This window comes from Dromiciops gliroides, chromosome 3 (assembly GCF_019393635.1).
Source record: "Dromiciops gliroides isolate mDroGli1 chromosome 3, mDroGli1.pri, whole genome shotgun sequence".
Classification (NCBI taxonomy): Eukaryota; Metazoa; Chordata; class Mammalia; order Microbiotheria; family Microbiotheriidae; genus Dromiciops; species Dromiciops gliroides.
Window position 1 is genome coordinate 259,062,469 of NC_057863.1, and position 22,011 is coordinate 259,084,479.

Here is a 22,011-nt window from a genome sequence, read left to right on the forward strand (position 1 = left end):
CCACTAAAGTGATTTTCCTAAAGCGCAGGTTGTATCATGTCATCCCCCTACTCAATAAACTTGAGTGGCTTCCTATCATCCCCAGGATCAAATACATAATGGTCTGTTTGATTCTTCATAACTTAGGCCCCTCCTACCTTTTGAGTCATATTACATCTTACTTCCCAACATGTACTATTCAGTTCAGTGACATGTGGCTGTTCCATGAACAAGACATTTCATCTCGCAACTCTGGGCATTTTCCTTGGCTATCTCCCATATGTGGAAGACTTTCCCTCCTCAGCTCTGACTACTGACTTCCTTTAAATCCCAATTAAAATCCTGCTTTCTATAGGAAGCAACTCTTCTAGCTTCTAGTGCCTTCTTTCCATTGATTATCTCCTATTTATCCTTTTGCCAAGAGATTCTACTAGTAAGTAAACATATATCCCACAAGTAATAAAAATAATAAATGATAAAAAATAAAGTCCTTATAAATACCAAATATTTATAGTAGCTCTTATATGGTAGCAAAGAACTGGAAACAAGCTCATATATATGACTCCCTCAAAGACATGAAGAAGGCAACATACACATATATAAGTATATACAAGATAAACAATAGCTAATAGGAATACAATACCTAGAATTCATATAGAAATTTAAAGTTTTCAAAATGCTTTATATATGTTATTTCACTTAATCTTCACAATAACCCGTGAGGTTGGCCCATTTTACAGATGAGGAAACAGGCTGTGAGAGGCTAAATGATGCTCAGAGTCACACAGCTAGTAAGTTTTTGAGGCATGATTTGAAATCAGATCTTCCTGACTCCAAGTACAACACTTTAAACAAAATGAATATGAAGTAGGTTTGTGAAAGAAAGTACTAGGAGTAGGAGGAAATGTAAAATGTGGGACTGAGCTGAGTCTTAAAAGAAACCGGGGAAGGAATGAGACTATATTAGCAGGTACGATGGCTAATACAGGGAGATGTAAAGTTACTTTGATGTACAATGTCCTTCTGTTCTGTAAACTACCTGAAATAGTGGTGGTCCTGAAGAGTTTAAAACTTTTCTGGAATTCGTAGAGAATTGAGTTGGTAGGAATGTCTGGAAACTGGTAACCAGACCCTCTGCTGAGAATGAGGAGATAGTAAGAAGAATATCTAAATTTAGACTGAGAAAAATGTCTTGGAGATTTACATTAGAGACATTGTAAATAGCCAATGCAAATGTTTTTATACACTTGTCGAGTATATAAAATACTCATATTTGCCCCTCGTTTTCTTACTTTTTGCCTAGAGCTGTTTTTGGTATAAATGTTCCAAATCCACTCTTAATAGTATCAAAGAATCTGTAATTCTCTTTACTTTTTGGTTAGTTCCAACCTCTAAGCCAAAGACAAACACTTCTGGTAAAACAGCTCAATGTTAGATAAATCGCTGTCTTTTCTCTGGGGATATTTATTCCTTAATTTCCTCTTCCCAGCTGAGGTAAATAGTCAGGGAAGGTGGGGTTCAGCAGCATAGCCTCTGTCCCAATACATCTCATAGATGATCAGCCAAAGTAATCTCATTCCCAGAGCCATGAGCCCCTTTTATTTGGCAATGGTGTCGGCTGTACATCTACTCTCCCAGGCTTACACAGCTTCCCTTTCTCCTCACATCTTCTACTCACGCCTTCAGGATTTGGTTCCATCTTAGATTCTTTCTCCTGAGCCCATTGACCAGCCTTTTAAAAGGTTACTCAGAGGAAGGGTCTGTCAACCAATTGTCATTTATCAGTGTTGCTTCCTTTCTGATTCACTCCAAGGACTTTTTCAAATGTTTAAAAACCAGCTTTACAAAAAGCAGAACACAGGGGCAGCTAGGTGGCACAGTGGATGGAGCACTGGCCTTGGATTCAGGAGGATCTGAGTTCAAATCCAGCCTCAGACACTTGACATTTACTAGCTGTGTGACCCTGGGCAAGTCACTTAACCCCAATTGCCTCACACACACAAAAAAAGCAGAACACACTTGTAAGTTTAATCCACATTATTACTATTTCTCCATCACTCTCTTAAGTCTAGACAATCTACTAAACAATAAATAAAATTTGTGGATTTATCCATTTCTGAAACATAAAAACTTACACTTAAAATTTAACAAACAAGGGCAGCTAGGTGGATAGAGCACCAGCCTTGGATTCAGGAGGACCTGAGTTCAAATGTGGCCTCAGCCACTTGACACATACTAGCTGTGTGAACCTGGGCAAGTCACTTAACTCCGATTGCCTCACCAAAAAAAAAAAAAAGAAAGAAAGAAAATTAACAAACAGCTCTGGAGAGAGAGTGTGGGCTGGCTCCGGCACATCTCTTTCTGCAGTGGACACATTTTTACAGTTAACCAAATAGCTCATCTTCTGTCCCTTTTCCATTAGATACATGAAAAAACAAAAACTCCCTTACCTGATCAATTACAACTTTGTATAATATACTACCTATATACAGATCCCAGTCTGACGAGACCAAGAACAGAACTTCTCAGTTTGTACTCATTCCTGTACTGGGAGACACAAATGATTGAAATGGAATTTATTTTTTGTAGGAATTGCTTGCATCCAATCCAATAATCCATGGCTCACTTAAATCAGTCTGAGGTCATCTATCTTTTCTGTCTTTATTGTTCCTTTGTCTACCAGCCTTTCCATATTCAGGAAGAAAAATTTAGAGCTTCTCTACCTCTTGAAGAACTGGACACCAACTTCTTGGATGTTATCTAAATTGCTTTTCTAGTCTTTTTTTTTTTGAGAATTAAAATTATATTGATGTCTAACATTTTCATATCACAGCTGACATGGTGAACAGAGTTCTGGTCTGGAATGAGGTCAAATTCTTCCTTAGATATTTACTAGTTGTGTGATCTTGGGCAAGACACTTAACCTATCTCACCTTCAGTTTCCTCATCTGTAAAATTAAGATAGCACCTGACAAACGGGGTTATTATAAAGATAATTTATTATTATAAAGATCAAATTATCTTTATAATAACCCCGTTTGTCAGGTGCTATCTTAATGAGATGATGTATGTAAAGCATTTTGCAAATCTTAAAAGTCTATGTTGGGGGCAGCTAGTTGGCACAGTGGATAAAGCACCGACCCTAGATTCAGGAAGACCTGAGTTCAAATCTGGCCTTGGGCACTTGACACTTACTAGCTGTGTAACCCTGGGCAAGTCACTTTACCCCTGTTGCCCCACAAAAAAAAAGAAAAAGAAAAAGAAAAAGAAAAAAGAAAAAAGAAAAAAAGTCTATGTAAATGTTAACTATTATATTATATATACCCCACCTCCATTTCCATGAGAGAGCCTTTTCTTATAATAAAAAAAAGAGAGTTAAACAAAACCAAACAACAACACAATGGCTAAGTGTGTGTGTGTATATATATATATATATATATATTTTTTTTTTTTTATTAAATTCATTATCTAGGGGCAGCTAGGTGGCACAGTGGATAATGCAACCGGCCCTGGATTCAGGAGGACCCAAGTTCAAATCTGGCCTCAGACACTTAACATTGACTAGCTGTGTGACCCTGGGCAAGTCACTTAACCCCAATTGCCTCACTAAAAAAAAAAAAATTCATTATCTAAAATGTCTTTGTCAAGCATTGTGTTGGCATTTGATTATATAAAAACATTGACAGATATCAAATACTTTAGATATATGTAGAATTTATAGGTTCCAATCTATAGAATCATCAGAACTATAGATAGATATATTCTCAAATACTCAACTAGACCATTGGTCCCATCAATTAAGAAGTTCCTGACAATGATGCATATTGCAGTCTATCAATGCCTGGTATCCTAATTGACTCTTGTCCAGGTTTTCCCATAAGTTCACCCCACAGAATCTAATTTAGCACTGCAGACCTTCCTCAGGCCCTTCTCCTGACATCAAGAGGTGTCGGTGGTAACTCTGGCTGTCAACTTATCTTCTCTTTTATCCCTGCTACCTGAACAGCCCATCTTCTCTTTGTATTATATATTTCCTTAATGATTTTGTTTACTCTTTATTCTTTGAAAATTCTCATTGGTTATATGTTACAACCTGCCCACCTCCACCATGTGGGATATTGATTTTTAAATCTTCAAAGACAGTTTTATCCCATGTCTTACTGACATACAGTAACACCATTAAAATGTTGGTATTAAAAAGATATAACTTGAGGCAGCAAGGTGGCGCAGTGGATAGAGCACTGGCCCTGGATTCAGGAAGACCTGAGTTCAAATCCGACCTCAGACACTTTACACACTTACTAGCTGTGTGACCCTGGGCAAGTCACTTAACCCCAATTGCCTCACACAAAAAAAAAGATATAACTTTCTTTTTAAGGAAGCTTTGCAACTTTCTTAAAGTAATTTGACCTACTCTCCTCCTTTTGTTCCGTTCCAGGCCCATTTGTAATTAATTTTTCCATCTATACTATTCATATGTATACAAGATCTACTGTATACATATATATGTATATATACACATACATACATATATACATATATTTATGCATGCATACAACTTTAAGATGATGTGTAGAAATTACTTGTGACAACTTTGCTAGACTCTGAAGTATTGTTCTGTACAACATGAAATGAGATGATAGAATTTTATAATCTCAAATATCAAATTTTTGAAGCTTTCCTATTGATACCCTCCTATGGAGGGTAACTTGATAGTCTATAAGACTTTTTTGGTAACTAGTTTTTGTGATAAGATGTGATAGCTGTATAGAAAATTACTTCCAAAATAGCTTATGTTATTCTATGATTACTTATGAAAGTAGTAAATATAAAGGTAAAATAATCTTACAAAAAAGTATAGGAATTTTTATGTCCTGTGAAGGTTTTCCTTATGACATTTACAGTGATACAAATGACATAAAGAAGATATCTCTGTGGAAATAGTCTCACATTTGGAGGAGAAACATGGTCAGTTATATCCTATATATATATATATATATATATATTTTTTTAGTTTGGTTTCATTTTCAAAATACTAGAATCACAATATGGTTTAAATGAGAAAAGACTAGGTAAAAATAAATGTATAAGTAGTAGGTATATGAAATGGTGACAATAATATTATTACAGTATCTATAACTCATTTTGGCACAACATAGAAAATATTTTATGCATTACTAATATTATTATTTGTTCTTGAGCATAACAATAGAGGTTGGGCTTAAAATGTAGCCTAGCACAGAGAAGTTAAACTTGAGGTATGGCCCTTTGGCTGGCAAATCTCCCAAGTGAGGGCCAAAAGATTAGAAGTCTAATCCTGAAAAGTTTAACAAAATAAATAAAATAAAATACAACATAATGTTAATTTCTGGCTTTCTAAGTCAATATGTGGCCTTCAGGGATTCATTTCGATTTGAGTTTGACACCACCAACATAGAGTTTTAGTTATTACAAAAATAAGAAGCTTTCTTTCCCCACCACATCCTTCAAAATATAATTTCAAATTTTATTGGGTTTCACAAAGAAAGAAAATAAAAAATACACTCAAGAAAATATGAATCCAACTGTTCTAAGGTTGTTTGTTTTTGGTTATTGCTGGGAGAGGGAGTCGGGGTGGGGAGAGAAGGAGAGAATTAAAACACTCCAAAACTCCAAATATAAAGTAGGGCAAACTGAGCTTGAAAATCAAAACGTCATAACTGTCCAGAAAATTAATCTTTGTCCCCATATCCCATAGCTGTTTTTCCAAGAAAAGAAGATTAAAAGAAAGATTTTTAAAACTCATGTGGGAAGAAAAGATTTAAATTTCATTACTGTCTAGGATATACAAAACAGTCTTCTAAAAAAATCCACTATAGGGAATATCAATTAAGTACATGGAAAATATAAATGCTAGATAGAACCAGATGGATTAAGACAGGAAGATTTGATAAGATAAATATCCTGAGCAGGTAAAATGAAAAATTATTTATTATTTATGAGAAAATACTTTAATAATTTAATTTTTCAAGTATTATTTTGTCGGTAAGGTTGATTTCCTCAACAGGACTTCTGCAATTTAGTAGACAGATTTTTAAAATTTTACTTTTGACAGTCAATAAATATTTTTTAAATGACTACTGTGTGGCAGGCACTCAAAGGTATATAGATATAGATATATTGTATATTATATACACACATGCATATATGTGTGTATGTACATATACACACAGGAACTGATAGATTTATAGATATAGGTCTATATGTATGTGTGTGTATATGTATAAGATGGGGGTACTTGACATGGGGGGGAGTAGTAACCTCAAGAAGTGTAAGTCTTCAGAGGAATCCAGGTGACTCAGGGAGAAACGAATCATGGCAGACTACTCTACCCAAAAGTGAAGCAGGGGGCAGATCTTGGCCTTGGAACAACATTTCCACTTAGGAACCTAAGCTTAGAGAGATGAGTAATAGAATTATTTATAGAATTTAGAGATGGCCATATATACATGTACATATATACATACACATGAGTTTTATATGGAATATAGACTAAGCTTAGACTTAAGACTATTTGTTTTGTATTTCTACTTTCCTATCCCTCTAATCAACATCACCTTGTAACTACCAAACAATAAAAGCTCTAACTATAGACCAGAGGTTTCTTCCATTTACTAGTCTGGGAGATAAATTAAGGGAAAGGTTGAAGAGGGGAGATTAATGCTCTAGTATCTAATTTTAAATCTCACAGAACTATAAGAGTTTCATAGTATAGTACTTTTCATTTTCTTTAAATCACATTCAAAAGTTTACTTTGTTATCATTCGCCTTTCTCTTGTACATTTAAGTACAAAATTCCAAACTTGATAATTAAATTAATGTCATTAAAATATAATAAGAGTTCTAAATAATCAGTTTCTTTATTTCTCCTAATAAGAGGAAGGAAACAACATGAAATGCTTCTATTAAGTACTTACTAAAATTAGATTAAGGATTTACATAAAAATTGCATTAATAATAATAAAGAATTGTTTTGGGGGGTGAGGCAATTGGGGTTAAGTGACTTGCCCAGGGTCACACAGCTAGTAAGTGCTAAATGTCTGAGGCCAGATTTGAACTCAGGTCCTCCTGAATCCAGGGCTGGTACTCTATCCACTGAGCCACTTAGCTGCCCCTTTGTTTTGTTTGGGGGGGGGCATTGTTGTGTGGTTTTTTTTGTGGGACAATGAGAGTTAAATGACTTGCCCAGGGTCACACAGCTAGTAAGTGTCAAGTATCTGGGGTCAGATTTGAACTCAGGCCCTCCTGAATCCAGGGCTGATGCTTCATCCACTGTGCCACCTAGCTGCCCCATAATAAAGAATTTTTAATCATTTTTCCCATTTTTAAAAATGTGTGTGATAATATTAAGAGACAGAATGGGGGCAGCTAGGTGGCACAGTGGATAGAGCACCGGGCCTGGATTCAGAAGGACCTGAGTTCAAATCCGGCCTCAGACCCTTGACACTTACTAGCTGTGTGACCCTGGGCAGGTCACTTAACCCCAATTGCCTCACCAAAAAAGAAAAAAAGAGAGAGACAGAATGGCTTAATTTACCAGTAAGGTCCTCAATGATTTTTTTTCTAATATTCTTCCTTTAGCCTATTGATAGCATTGTCCATATGAGATACAGGGTTTGGGTAGAGACAAAAAAGGCAAGTGCTATGTAAAACTATAATTATCCCAAGTTCAAGTGAATTAAGGGTGTCTAATTTGTTATTTTTCTTATAGTTCTGTTGTCAATAGGGTTAGGTACATGAGAATTGAGTAGATTTTCACCAGATAAACTAATTACTGGGAAAACAAATTTAGGAGGTTGTATTGAGTCTTGTTACTAGCAGAATTGCCTAGGAATCTTTGCAATGACTTGGAATCAGAAAAGCAGATCTTCTAGGAGGAGCCCCCTTCAGAGATGCCCTTTGAATGAGGCCTATTCCAGAATGTAAGACTATTTCCAGGAACCACAGGACTACAAGGGACATCTGGGATCCAAGATGAAATGCCCTCAGGGCATTCTAATGGAGGCAGCTAATACACAGAAGGGAGCTGAAAAGCAGGGGATGGGGAGGGAAAGGGAGCTAACATGCAGAGAGGTCTTCAGACACTAGGAGCTGTGAAGCAGAACAAAGAGTCCTAGAGTCATACTGGGTAACCCTCAGACTTATACAGGAGACAGATGTAAACTACAGTTTAATTGCCCATTCAGATCTAGCAAAGCCTGAGAAAGAGACCTTGGCTCTCACCCTGCCTTCTCTCCCCATCTGTCTTCCCCTAGCAATCTTAAGCTCTAGCTTCCTACTTAAAGAGGAACAAGCTCAGAAGCAAGCAGTAGTGATGTGGCTCAGACTCCAGGACCAGAGCAGGGCAACAGTTCAAGCCTGTAACCTAGTCTAAAGCCTCCAGAATAATAATCAAGGCAGAAAAACCCAGAGAAGCCTGCAGTTCTGTCACTCCAAATCAGCATAGCTTTCCAGCTGAATGTCAGAGGCTGAGTCCACAGTTTCATGATGCTCAGACACAAACCCAGGTTAGAAACATGTGGAGCTCAGACCAGGAAGGTGCTAGAAATCAAACTTTGCCTTCAAACAGACCATTTTGGGAGCACTAAAAGCTCATAAATCCTTAGCATGACCTATCTCTGATATCCTGGAATAAAACAAGTCTCAATAACCCAAGAAAACATTAATTGGACCAGCACAGATATTCTCTCCAGATGTGAAAAGAGCCTGGTCCTAACATCAAATCAGAAGTCAAAAAGTAGGCTGGAAGAATGAGCAAAAAAAAAAAAAAAAAGAGTCTTAGTATAAAAAGCTATTATAGTGACAAGTATGCTAAAGAGACAAACCCAGAAAAAAGGAGTAACTCTAAAATATCTACAAGCAAAACCTCAGAGAAAAACACAGTTTGCGCACAAATTCAACTCAAATAACTAGAATAGATGAAACAAGAGGTTTTTTTTAAGTTAAATAATGTTTTTGTTGATGAAATGACAGTGCTAGAGGGGGAAAATTGGAAAAATGAGAGTTATAGAAGAAAAAACTTGGAAAGAGAATTAATCATTTGGTGAATAGGTACAGAACTTCTCACAAGCAATAAACTATAAGAAAATTAGAATGGATCAAAAAGAAGTCAATAAGTCCATAAGCCAATAAGAATATACAAACATTAAAAGACTTTTTTAATTTTTAATTTTTTTTTTGTGAGGCAATTGGGGTTAATTGACTTGCCCAGAGTCACACAGCTAGTAAGTGTTAAGTGTCTGAGGCTGGATTTGAACTCAGGTCCTCCTGAATCCAGGGCCAGAGCCCTATCCACTGCGCCACCTAGGTGCCCTAAAAGGCTTTTAAAATAAAAAATATAAAGTATCTTGTACCAAAACCAACTGATTTTTAAAATGGACTACTGAGAAAAAAAAATTTAAGAATCATTAGACTACCAGGATAACATGACCAAACAAGAGTCCAGACATCATACTTAAAGAAATCCTAAAAGAAAATATCTGAGGGGGAAATGGAGCCAATATGGCAGAAAAAAGGCAGGGAGTTTCCCGAGCTCTCCCCAAAACCCTTCCAAACACCTTTAAATAATGCCCTAAAAGAAATTCTGGAGCAGCAGAAACTACAAAAGGACAGGGTGAAATAATTTTCCAGCCAAAGACAACTTATTAAGTCAACAGGAAAGGTCTGTTACACCTGGGTGAGGGTGGAACACAGTCCAGTGTAGGCCACACCAGTGCAGATCAGGCCCCAACAAACCAGGAGCAGGCCTTGAGAATGACTAAATTAGCAGCAGCAGTGGCTGCCTCCAAAAGTCTCAGCTCACAGATGGTAAGGAAGTTTAACAACTGATCAGAAGGAGATTACAGTGGTCTCTTTGTTGGCAATGGGGTCAGGACTCTGTTGCATTGCTCATACTCAGATCTGGGTTGCCATTCTGGGTGGCAGTCCCAGGGAGAGGAAGAGTACCAGCACACCAGAGCTTGAAGCTGCAGTGCAGCAGGGACCTTCATCACAGTTTCAAGGAAGAAGAGTGTTTGTAGTCATTCACAGACCAGAGTACAGGCCAAGAGAATAGAAAACATATCTCCCTTTAGATCATACCACCTTGGAAGAAGTGAAGCCTTACAGGTCCCTAGAAGTACCTCTGAAAACAGACACACAAAAAACCTAAAGCTTGGGAAAGTGAGCACTCCACCCTGGAAGCAGGACCCCACTTTAGCAAAGAGTTAAAAGGCAACAAACAGACTTGAAAAATGAGCAGACAACAGAAAAATTCTGACCATAGAAAAGTTACTATGGTGCAAACTCAGAAGAAGACAACAGAGTCAAAATGCCTACATCCAAAGCCTCCAAGAAAGATATGGATTTGTCTCAGGCCATGGAAGAGCTCAAAAAGAATTTTGAAAAACAACTAAGAGAAGTAGAGGAAAATTGGGAAGAGAACTGAGGGTGATGAAAGAAAGTCATGAAAAAAGAATCAAGAGCTTAGTAGCAGAGGCACAAAAAATATTGAAGAAAATAACACCTTAAAAAATAGAATAGGGGCAGCTAGGTGGCACAGTGGATAAAGCACTGGCCCTGGATTCAGGAGTACTTGAGTTCAAATCCAGCCTCAGACACTTGACACTTACTAGCTGTGTGACCCTGGACAAGTCACTTAATCCCTATTGCCCCACAAAAAACAAACAAACAAAACCAGAATAGGCCAAATGGTAAAAGAGGTAAAAAAAAAATAATCCAATGAGGAGAAGAATGCCTTGAAAAGCAGAATTGGCCAATTGGAAAAAGATATACAAAAGTTCATTGAAGACAAGAACTCCTTAAAAAGCAGAATTGGCCAAATGAAAAAGATGGTATAAAAATTCAGTGAAGAAAATAATCCCTTAAAAATTAGAATTGAAAAATGGAAGCTAATGGCTTTATGAAAAAATCAAGAAACAATAAAAAGAATGGAAAATAGAAACAATGTAAAATGGCTCATTGGAAAACCAACTGTAGATCCAGGAGATGCAGGAGAGATGATTTAAGAATTATTGTACTACTTCAAAGCTATGATTTTAAAAAGAGCCTAGACATCATCTTTCAAGAAATTATCCAAAAAACTCTCCTGACATTCTAGAACCAGAGGGTAAAATAGAAATTAAAAGAATCTACTGCTCATCTCCTGAGATTCCCAAAAGAAAACTCCCATAAATATTGTTCCCAAATCCCAGAGCTCACAAGTTAAAGAGAAAATACTGTAAGTAGCCAAAAAAGAAACAATTAAACTATTGTAGATCCATAGTCAGGATAACACAAGATTTTGCAGCTTCTATATTAAAGGATAAGAGGGCTTGGAATACGATATTACAGAGGGAAAAAGAGTGAGAATTACAAACAAGAATCATCTACGGGGCAGCTAGATGGCACAGTGGATAAAGCACCAGCCCTGGATTCAGGACTACCTGAGTTCAAATCTGGCCTCAGACACTTGACACTAGCTGTGTGACCTTGGGCAAGTCACTTAGCCCTCATTGCCCTACAAAAAAAAAAAAAGAATCATCTACTCAGCAAAATTGAGTATAATCCTTCAGGGAGAAAATGTATATTCAATTAAATAGAGGAGTTTAAAGCATTCTTGATGAAAAGACCAAAGCTGAATAGAAATTTGACTTTCAAACACAAGACTCAAGAGAAGCATAAAAAGGAAAACAGGGAAGGGAAACCATAAGAGACTTAATAAGGTTAAATTGTTTACATTCCTACATGGGAAGATGATACTTGTAACTCATAAGAACTTTCTCATTATTAGGGCAGTTAGAAGGAGTATATATAGATAGAGGCCATGAATGTGAGTTGAAAATGAAGGGATGATATCTAAAAAAATAAAACTAAGGGGTAAGAAAGAGTAATGCACTGGGAAAAAGGAAAAGGGAGAGGTGGAATGGGGTAAATTATCTTGCATAAAAGAGGGAAGAAAGAGCTTTTACAATGGAGGGGAATATGGGAATGGCAGGGGAGGGGGACAAATGAACCCTACTCTCATAGGGATTGGCTCAAAGAGGGAATATCATACACACTCAATTGGATACAGAAATCTCTCTTATCCTACAAGAAAGCAGGAGGAGAAGCAAATAAGAAAAGAGGGGGTAGGGTGAAGAAGAGAGGGTGAATTGGGGAATATAAAAGCAAAACACTTTTGAGGAGGTACAGGGTGAAAGGAGAGAGAGAATAAAATCAAGGGGGAGGGAGGAATAGGATGGAGGGAAATACAGTTAGCAATTATAACTATAAAAAATTTAAAACAAGTTTCTCTGATAAAGGCCTCATCTCTCAAATATATAGAGAACCGAGTCAAATTTATAAAAACAAGAGCCATTCCCCAATCAATAAATGACCAAAATATGTGAACAGTCTATTTTCAGATGAAGTAATGAAATCTATCTATAGCCATATTAAAAAATGCTCTAAATCACTATTGATTGGAGAAATGCAAATTAAAATAATTCTGAATTTGAATTCTGAAATTCAAATAAAAACAAACCTCATACATATTAGGTTGGTTAATAGGACAGAAATGCAAAATGACAAATTTTGGAAGGAATGTGGGAAGATTGAGATAGTAATACACTGTTGGTGGAGTTGTGAACTGATTCAACCATCTGTAGTGCAATTTGGAACTATACCCAAATGGCTATAAAACCCTTCATATCCTTTAACCTAGCAATGCCACTCTAGGTCACTATCTCAAAAGAGATTAAAAACAAAAACAAAAAGGGCTTATTTGTATGAAAATATTTATAGCAACTCTTTTCTGGTGGCAAAGAACTAAAAATTGAGGGGGATACTCATCAATTGAGGAATGGCTGAACAAGTTGTTGTATATGATTGTAATGGAATAGTGTTGTGCTATAAGAAATGATGAGCAGGATGCTCTCAAAAACACCTGGAAAGACTTACATGAACTGATGCAAAGTGAAATGAGTAGAACCAGGAGAACACTGTACACAGTAACAGCAGTATTGTAAGATGATCAGCTGTGAATGACTTAGCCATTCTCAGCAATATAATGATCCAAGACAACTCTGAAGGACTTATGAAGAAAAATACTATCAATCCCCAGAGAAATAATTGATGGTGTCTGAATACAGATCGAAGCATATGTTTTTTACTTTATTTTTCTTGAGGTAATGTTTCAGGTCTATGTTTTCTTTTACAATATGACTAATACAGAAATATGTTTTGCATGACTACACATGTATAGCCTATATCAAATTGCTTGCCTTCTCAAAGTGGGGGAGGAAGAAGGGAGAGAATTTGGAATTCAAAATTTTAAAAACAAACATTAAAAATTGTTTTTACATGTAATTGAGGGAAAATAAAATACTAAAAAAAATTTTTTTTAAATAAAGCCATTGACATTTCTTAAAAACAGAAGGAAAAGTAGAAGTTGAAGGAATTCACCAGTCATGTCCTGAATAAGACCCTCAAAAGAAAACTCCTAGGAACATTATTGCCAAAATACTGAGCTTTCAGATCAAAGAAAAATACAAGTACTAAGGAATCACAGTCAGAATAATGTTTTTATAATGGAGCAGAGAACTTAGAACACAATATTCCAAAAAATAAAAGATATAGGCTCAAGCCAAGAATAACTTATCCAGCAAAACAATATTATCCAACTATGTGGACTTTTTAAAAAGTAGAGTTTTTCTAAGCATTTCTGATAAAAAGACTAGAGCTACATAGAAACTTTGAGAAACATAAAAATATAATGATAAAAAGTATATACACAATGACAAAGTATTATAGAATAATTTTACATATATATCTATTTGTGTCAAATAGTAGCCATCTCTAACGGAGAAGGGAAGAAAAAAGGGGAGAAAGGAAATTCGTGTAACTTTATTGTATATTTAAAAGGAATGGGAAGTTGTACATGGTTAATTTGCAGTTTTATATACAATCATCTTTTTATTGTACTATGTTATGGAAATGCTTGTTTTATTTCATAAATTTAAAAAATAAATTCAAATAAAAAACAGTGATAAAAAACTAAACAATAAGTTGCTTGCATTCTAATATGGGAGTATGCAAATAATACATATATCTTCTCTGAACACTTATCATCTTCAGGTATCATAGAGGAAATCTAACAGGAGTCCGAGAATAGTTTGGTTATATCTTGATAATCTTAAAAAGAATAGAAAGGGATGGGGTGGGGACAGCTAGGTGATGCAGTAGATAAAGCACCGGCCCTGGATTCAGGAGTACCTGAGTTCAAATCCGGCTTCAGACACTTGACACTTACTAGCTGTGTGGCCCTGGGCAAGTCACTTAACCCTCATTGCCCTGCAAAAAAAAAAAAAGGGATGGGGAGAGGAATACACTGGGGTTAGGGGAAGGAAAAAGAGTAGGGAAAAGCATCTCACGTAATCAAAGTGTACAAGTAGACATCTAAACAAACAAGGAGGATGGGGTGGAGGGATCAGATGACTGGAACCTTGCTCTCATTGGACTTGGTCAAAGGGAACAACACACAGAGTTACATAAAAAATACACTTCACTCAACAGGGTAAAACAGGGAAAATAAGAAGAAAAGAGAAAAAGGAGAATTAGAGAGAGCATAGATTAAGGGAGGGATTACTTCTAAACAAAACAAATTCTAAGGATGTGTAAAATATTTATTGTTCTTTTTGAGGTAGCAAATTATGGGGATTTGAGGGAGTATTCATAAATTGGGGAATGGCTGAACAAATATGGTACATAAATATGATGGAATACTACAGTGCTGTAAAACATGATGGAGAAGATTCCTAAAAAACCTGGGAGGACCTATATGAATTGATTAAGTGAAGTAAACAGAACCAGGAGAACAATTTATACAACATCTAGGCAAATGTTAAAGAAAAACAACTCTGAAAAAAATTCAGGACTCTGATTAGTGAAATGGCCAAACATGATTCTAGAGGATGAAGGATGAAACATGCTACCTGAAAGAGTGGTAAAGGACTCAGGATACAATGAAACATAGTATAGAGATAGGTAGAGATAGATACAGATAGGTAAACAGACAGATTGTCGGACAGATGTGGCTAATTTGGATATTTGTTTTGCTTCACTATACATGTTTGTAACAAGAGTTTTGATTTTCTTCATTCTTAAGGAGGGAGTGAAGAAGAAAAGGTGAATTTTAGCTGATTGAAACACACACATATATTATATATAAATGTGTGTATCTATCTATATCTAATTTTTTAATCCCCAGAAAAACAAAACAAAAATACCATACTTCTTCCTATTTTGTTGTGTTGGGGCAAGGGTGGATATCAAAAGAGTAATTATGAGAGAAAAGAATACAGCTATTTTTTAGTCCCCATTTAAGTCAAGGCAATATCAATGGCTTTTAAAGTCATTGAATTATTTGAATTGTCTTCATGTTGAAAGATACTTCTAAGTCAATATTTTTGATTCGTTGGGACTTGCCTAAACCCTCTATCTACTTGAAATAGTCTGTGATTTTTCTAGGTCTCTTTAGATATGTTGCTAAATAAAATTTTGTGCAAAATGGGAGAAGGAAAAGATGAATGCTAGATGATGTTACCACTTCTACCATGAGATAATTGTTTCAAGAATCTGGATCACTGAAATGGTATACACATAATAGATTAACAACTAAAAGTTGTTATTAACAACTGATTAACAACTGAAAATTATTCAAACTATTCTTTCTATTAAAGTTTTACTTTAATTGTATTTAAATTTTTAAAAATTTAATTGTATTTTTAAATGACATGATAGTAGAACTAAGTATGAAACAGGGTACATTTGTATTTTCTACATTTACGTGAATGCAAATCTAGGACATATGAATGACTGATATTTCAGGTAACTTCTTAAAAGTCATTGGTTTGGGGTGCACAAGCACCAGCCCTGGATTCAGGACGACCTGAGTTCAAATCCAGCCTCAGACACTTGACACTTACTAGCTGTGTGACCCTGGGCAAGTCACATAACCCCCATTGCCCTGCAAAAAAATTTAAAAAAAAATTTTTTTTTTAAAGTCATTGGTTGAAGATGGTGGAGGAAAGGCAGTGAGCTCCCAAACTCATGACATGATCGCTCCAAAAAACATCCAAATAATGGCATAGGAAAATGCCCAGAGCAGCAAAACTCACAGAAGAATGTGCTGAAATCATCTTCTAACCAAGAACGGCTTGGAAGGTCAAAAGAAGGGAGCTGCTGTGCTGATATAGGAGTCGGGCCCAACCCCACAGTCACCCTGACACAGATCAGGAAGTCCTCACCAGAGAAGGAGACCCCCAGAGCCTCTGAATCAGCTGAAGCACCAGTGTCGTCTGGTGGAACTAAGCTCACAGTCTGGTGAGTGGACTGAGCCCTGGGCAGGGGAGAGACTACAGGGGTCTATGCTGGTGCTAAGGCAGAACTTGGATTTTACACCCCTACTGAGAACCTGGTGGTAGGCTCTAGTAGAAGTGGCCCAGGTTGGGGAGGGGCACAGACTCCTTGGAGCCAACAACCACAACACACAAAGCTGGTTGATTGGCAAGTTGGTCTGGGGTCATCTAGGACCAGGAAACAGGCCAGGCAAGGGAAGAACCTGATTCTCCTTAAATCATACCACCTGGGACTCCTTAAGCTTGGGATGCAGCCCGGAAACAGTGCCCCACTTTAAGAAGCTAAAAGTCTAGTAAAAGAAAGGCAAGATGAGCTTACAGAGAAAGGTGAGGACCATAGAAAGTTTCTTCAGTAACAAGGAAGACCAAGGGGCACCCTCAGAGGAAGATATCAAGATCAGGGCCTCTATATCTAAAGCTTCTGAGAAAAATATGAATTGGTCTCAGGCCATGGAGGTGCTCAAAAAGGACTTTGAAGATAAAGTTAGAGAGGTAGAGGAACAAATGGAAAGAGAAATGAGGGTGATGCAGGAAAGACATGAGAAAAAAGTCAACAGCTTGAAAAGTCAAATGGAAAAGGAGGTACAAAAGCTCTCTGATGAAAATAATTGCCTAAGAATTAGGATTGAACAAATGGAAGCCAGTGACTTTATGAGAAACCAAGGTACAATAAAGCAAATCCAAATGAATAAAAAAATAGAGGGCAACGTGAAATATCTTCTGGGGAAAACTGCCGACCTGGAAAATAGGTCCAGGAGAGATAATTTGAAAATTATTGGTCTACCTGAAAACCATGATCAAGGAAAGAGCTTAAACACCATCTTCCAAGATATTCTCAGGGAAAATTACCCTGAAATTCTAGAAGAAGAAGCTAAAATAGAAATTGAAAGAATCCACCAATCACCTCCAGAAAGAGATCCCAAAAAGAAAACTCCTAGGAATATTATAGCCAAATTCCAGAGCTCTCAGGTCAAGGAGAAAATATTGCAAGCTGCCAAAAAGAAAGAATTCAAGTACTGGGGAGCCCCAGTCAGGATAGCACAAGATCTAGCAGCTTCTACATTAAAGGACCAGAGGGCATGGAATATGATATTCCATAGGGCAAAGGAAATGGGATTACAACCAAGAATCACCTACCCAGCAAAACTCAGCATTATATTTCAGCGGAAAAGATGGGACTTTAATGAAAAAGAAGACTTTCAGATATTTGTGATGAAAAGACCTGAACTGAATGGCAAATTTGACTTTCAAATACAAGACCCTAGAGAACTATAAAAAAAAAATTGGAGCTGGGGGACCTACCTGGGGTCATACAGTGGTCGACTGTCTTGTGTCTGAAGCCAGGTTTTGGCTGGGATCCCCCTGGGTCCAGGGGTAATGATTTGTCCACTGTGTCACTTAGCTAGATGATAACATCTTTAGGGTTAAATTGAGGGGTGAAGGGAATTCATTGGGGGAGGGGGAAGGGCAGAAGTGAAATCCTACATGAAAGTAACAGGAAAAGGCTTATGGAGTGGGGGAAGAGATGGGAGAGGAGCAGGGCAGTAAATGAATTTTACACTCATCCGAAAAGGCTCAAAGATTTTAAACTCATCAGAGCTGCCTCAAGGAGGGACTAATAGACACACCCAACTGGGTGGAGTAATCTATTTAATCTGGGCAGTAAATGAGCCTAACACTCATCAGAATTGGCTCAAAGACCTCAATCTCATTAGAATTGGCTCGAGGAGGGAATAATGTACACACTCAATTGGGCGGAGTAATCTCTATAACCCTGCAGGAAAATAGGAGGGGAAAGGGATAAAGAGAGAGGGGCAAAAGAAGGAAGGGCAGAGTGGGGGGGGGGGGACAGAAGCAAATCCCTTTTGAAGAGGGATAGGATGAAAGAAGACGGATAATAGAATAAATATCGTGGGGAAGGGAATAGGATGGAAGGGAAACAGTTAACAATAGTAATCATGGGGGGCAGCTAGGTGGCGCAGTGGATGGGGTACCGGCCCTGGATTCAGGAATACCTGAGTTCAAGTTCGGCCTCAGACACTTGACACTTACTGGCTGTGTGACCCTGGGCAAGTCACTTAACCCCCATTGCCCCGCAAAAAAAAAAAAATAGTAATCATGAAAAAGAGAAAAGGGGGAAAAATTGTACAAAAAATATTTATAGCAACTCTTGGTGGAGGCTAAGAATTGAGAATCAAGGGAATGTCTATCAGTTTAGGAATGATGGAAAAAGCTGTGTTATATGATTGTAGTGGAATGGACTTGTGCTACAGGAAATGACAAACAGGATGATCCCCGAAAAACCTTGAAAGACTAATGAACATCGATGTATAGTGAAGTGAGCAGAGCTGAGAGGACACTGTGCATAGTGACAGCAGTATTGTTCGATGAGCAATTGTGAATGACTTAACTACTCTCAGCAGTGCAATGATCCAAGACAATCCCAAGGAACTAATGAGGAAACTTACTATCCACCCCTACAGAAAGAACTGATAAAAAGAACACTTGTGGATTGTACACATATAACCTGGTTGCGATCTTGTGGAGGGGAGAGGAAAGGGAGGGAGGGAGGGAGAAAAATTTAGAACTCTAAATCTTATGAAAATACCCTTACATGTAAATGGAAAATAAAAAATAAATGTTTGTTGTTGATTAAAAAAAATTAATTTAATTTTAAAAAGTCATTGGTTGACTCTTTAAAAAATACCAATGCAAAACTAGTCTATGACATATATTTTTTCTCCCTTTAATCTTGTAGTCATACTAAAGTTGGGATAGTATCACACAAACTAAATATTAAAGGAAACCTAAATATTCACTGTGTTAAACATTATTTTCTGGAAATGGAGAAAGTCTGAAATATTACTACCTGCTGAATCATTCTAGGTACTGAGGGTTAGGGTTAGGGTGCAGATCACATAAAAGTTTCCATTCTGCAGCTCAAACTTTCCTTCAGTTACTGAGAAATGCTTAGCTGTACTACTGTATCTGATAGGAATTTCTATTCTATGTAATAAGAATATAAGTAGAGTTCCCTTTGATACATTTAGTCAATTTCTGAAAAGCGCAAGAAATGTGAAAAGTTCTGCAGAATATTAGTTTTTATCTCAGAGATGAAACCTTTTGCTGACACTGCTGGGATGTGAAAGGGCAAGATGAAAAGTACCAATTTCCCTTTCTGGCCAGGACTTTTGATAGTCCAGATATTAATTTTAGTTCTACATATATGTATAACAGGGCCAACAAAAATGTTTCCTTGCTGGAGTTAGAACAAAATAATTTTGCTTGTCATGGAAGGAGAGGCTGCTGTTGATTAAGGAGAGTAGTTGCTAAGATTGGTTAAGACAAATACCAGTAATGGAAACTAAGTCCCTTATTTATTTATGAAACCTGGTAAGTTCTGTGACTGCAGAAATTTTTCCTTTTGTATTATGCAACTGAGATTCTTGTGTCCACAGGCTAGCAGATTTTTAGAGTTGGAGAAATGTGATACTTTGCCTCTTACTCTCCATCTCCAGCCCCAGTCATTATTTTTCCTTGATTTTTTAGCCCTCTAATTCAGTTCACAATATCTTCTGCTCCCTTCCCTTTCATTCAAACCTGTAATAATGGCACACAGTAAAAATCCTAGAGACTTGTACACACAAGTTTGAAGAACAGGTGGTAAACTTCTAGCAATTTATTTTTCTGTTTTTCTGATTTTTTTTCTTTTTTTAGTGAGGCAATTGGGGTTAAGTGACTTGACCAAGGTCACACAGCTAGTAAGTGTTAAGTGTCTGAGGCCGGATTTGAACTCAGGTCCTCCTGACTCCAGGGCGGGTGCTCTATCCACTGTGCCCCCTAGCTGCCCCCTAGCAATTTATTTTTCTTAATTTCTATCAGTTCCCCAAGCCTACTGCTTAAAAGTGAAAAGGACACAGAAAAGAATCATATGCAAATTAATACCCCCAGTAAACTAATTTACCACACAACAGAACCCAACTTGGAGCTCAAAACTAGCCAGTCAGGGATACCCTACATTTTAAGATCACTAATAGTCTCGCTCTGATTCTTAAAAGCTGGGGAAGCAAGAACCTGGATATTCCCAGGACAGGGGCCTCTGGAAAGTGAGCAAGCGTTGACATTCTAGGCAGTTGCTGTTGCTGCAGACTAGAATGCATAGTTCTAGGCACACACACAGGCAAAGTCACCCACTTTAATTTCTCTGACCCCGGGGACACATGCACCTTGGGAGTAAGAAAAACTCAGAATTGTGTCTGCCAGGCCACCCACGGCCCAGACAAAAATCGCCTTCCTGCCAAACCTCCCCTGTAACAATTAAACTCAAGTCTCTGTGAAGGAAGGTTGCTACGTGGAGTTCTAAAACCTTTTTCCTCCACGTTACACACTCAGTCTTACGAACTCCCTTTTCCCCACACCTTCCCACATCCCATTCTGAGGGTCCCGGGGCACTTTTTTCTCCGCTTCCACTTACCAAATCTGATTACTTGCTGGGCTGTCTTGGGGATGCATATGTCTAGAGAGCAAATAAAACAGAAGAGTCCCCAGCGGACAAACTTGCTCCTGAGCCCGGAGCCGACAAGAAGTGTGATGTTCTCCATCTTTTTCTCAATATATGCCCAAATATTGCCACTTCCTAGCGCTCAGAAGCTGGTCTTTACTCCAACAGGATCCCTCCTCATTCTCCTAGGGGGTTTCCTTCACTGTGCCCTGCTTATCTGTCTCCGTACCAAAAAAGAGACTGATAAATATAGATATGCAGGTGAGAAAGTGGCAGGCAGTTGCAGTTGTGTTCTGGAATTGTCACTTTTCTTTATGCCATCACCACCTCTTCTATCAGGAGCAGATTTAGGAGAATCGAAGCTCTTTCTGAACCTGTGGGTAAGGGAATTTTGGTGTTGAAAGTTACTGCCCTAAATAGCTGAAATGTCGGTGTCATTTGTTCCTTGATCAGATGCAAAAGTGGGAAAGGAGAGGAGAGAAAAGGTAGAGAAGAGCAGAAAAATCCAGAGAATAGACATAGTGTATGAATTGTTGCAGAGGTTCTGCGCATTTAAAAAGTGGGATTTCCAGTAGATTAAATGGGATTAGAGCTATCCTTGCCACTCTCAGTCCTTCTCTCTGCGGCACCCTTTCTTTACTCTATGCTCTTCCTGCTCTCGGAACACCCTCTATGCCCACTGTGTAGGATGGAAATCTAATTCAATCTCTAAAGATATAAGCAAATCTCATCACAGTAGTCCCCAAAATGGAGGCAGCTCATATAGAACAGGTCAAAAAGAACCTCCTTGGAAATGCCCCCAGTATACCATCAAGAAAGTCTCAAGGACTTCCCACTTCTTTCCCCTCCTGCATCTTCTTCCTCCTTTCTCTTCCTCATCATCTCTCCTTCCTCCTCCTTCTTCTTTCCCCTTCTCCTCTTTCCTTCTCTTTCTTCTTCTTCATCTGTTCTCCTTTCTCTTTTTATCTCCCCTTTCCTCATCTTCCTCTCTCCTTCCTGTTCTTCCTGCTCCTACTGCCCCCCCCTTCCCTTTTTGAGAGGTTTTCTCTATTGTCCCTAAAATTACCAAGAATCTTCAACTAGAGTTTAACTTCAACAATATTCCCATAGTCTATA

At 37.6% G+C, this 22,011-nt stretch overlaps 1 protein-coding gene across 3 annotated transcripts in view; it reads right to left on the minus strand.

Moving 5' to 3' along the window:
- The window catches only part of GRIK1 (glutamate ionotropic receptor kainate type subunit 1), a 133,344-nt gene extending 112,097 nt beyond the window's left edge, over positions 1–21,247 (minus strand). For 2 of the 3 annotated variants that reach the window (XM_043994661.1, XM_043994663.1), the window contains exon 1: positions 20,869–21,246. In XM_043994661.1, coding sequence (XP_043850596.1) covers positions 20,869–20,995 — 127 coding nt within the window. In that variant the 5' untranslated portion in view covers positions 20,996–21,246. Of the gene's footprint in view, positions 1–20,868 lie in introns of all 3 variants that reach the window. The other variant, XM_043994662.1, reaches the window with a different exon arrangement.
- Between the last annotated feature and the right edge of the window lie 764 nt (positions 21,248–22,011).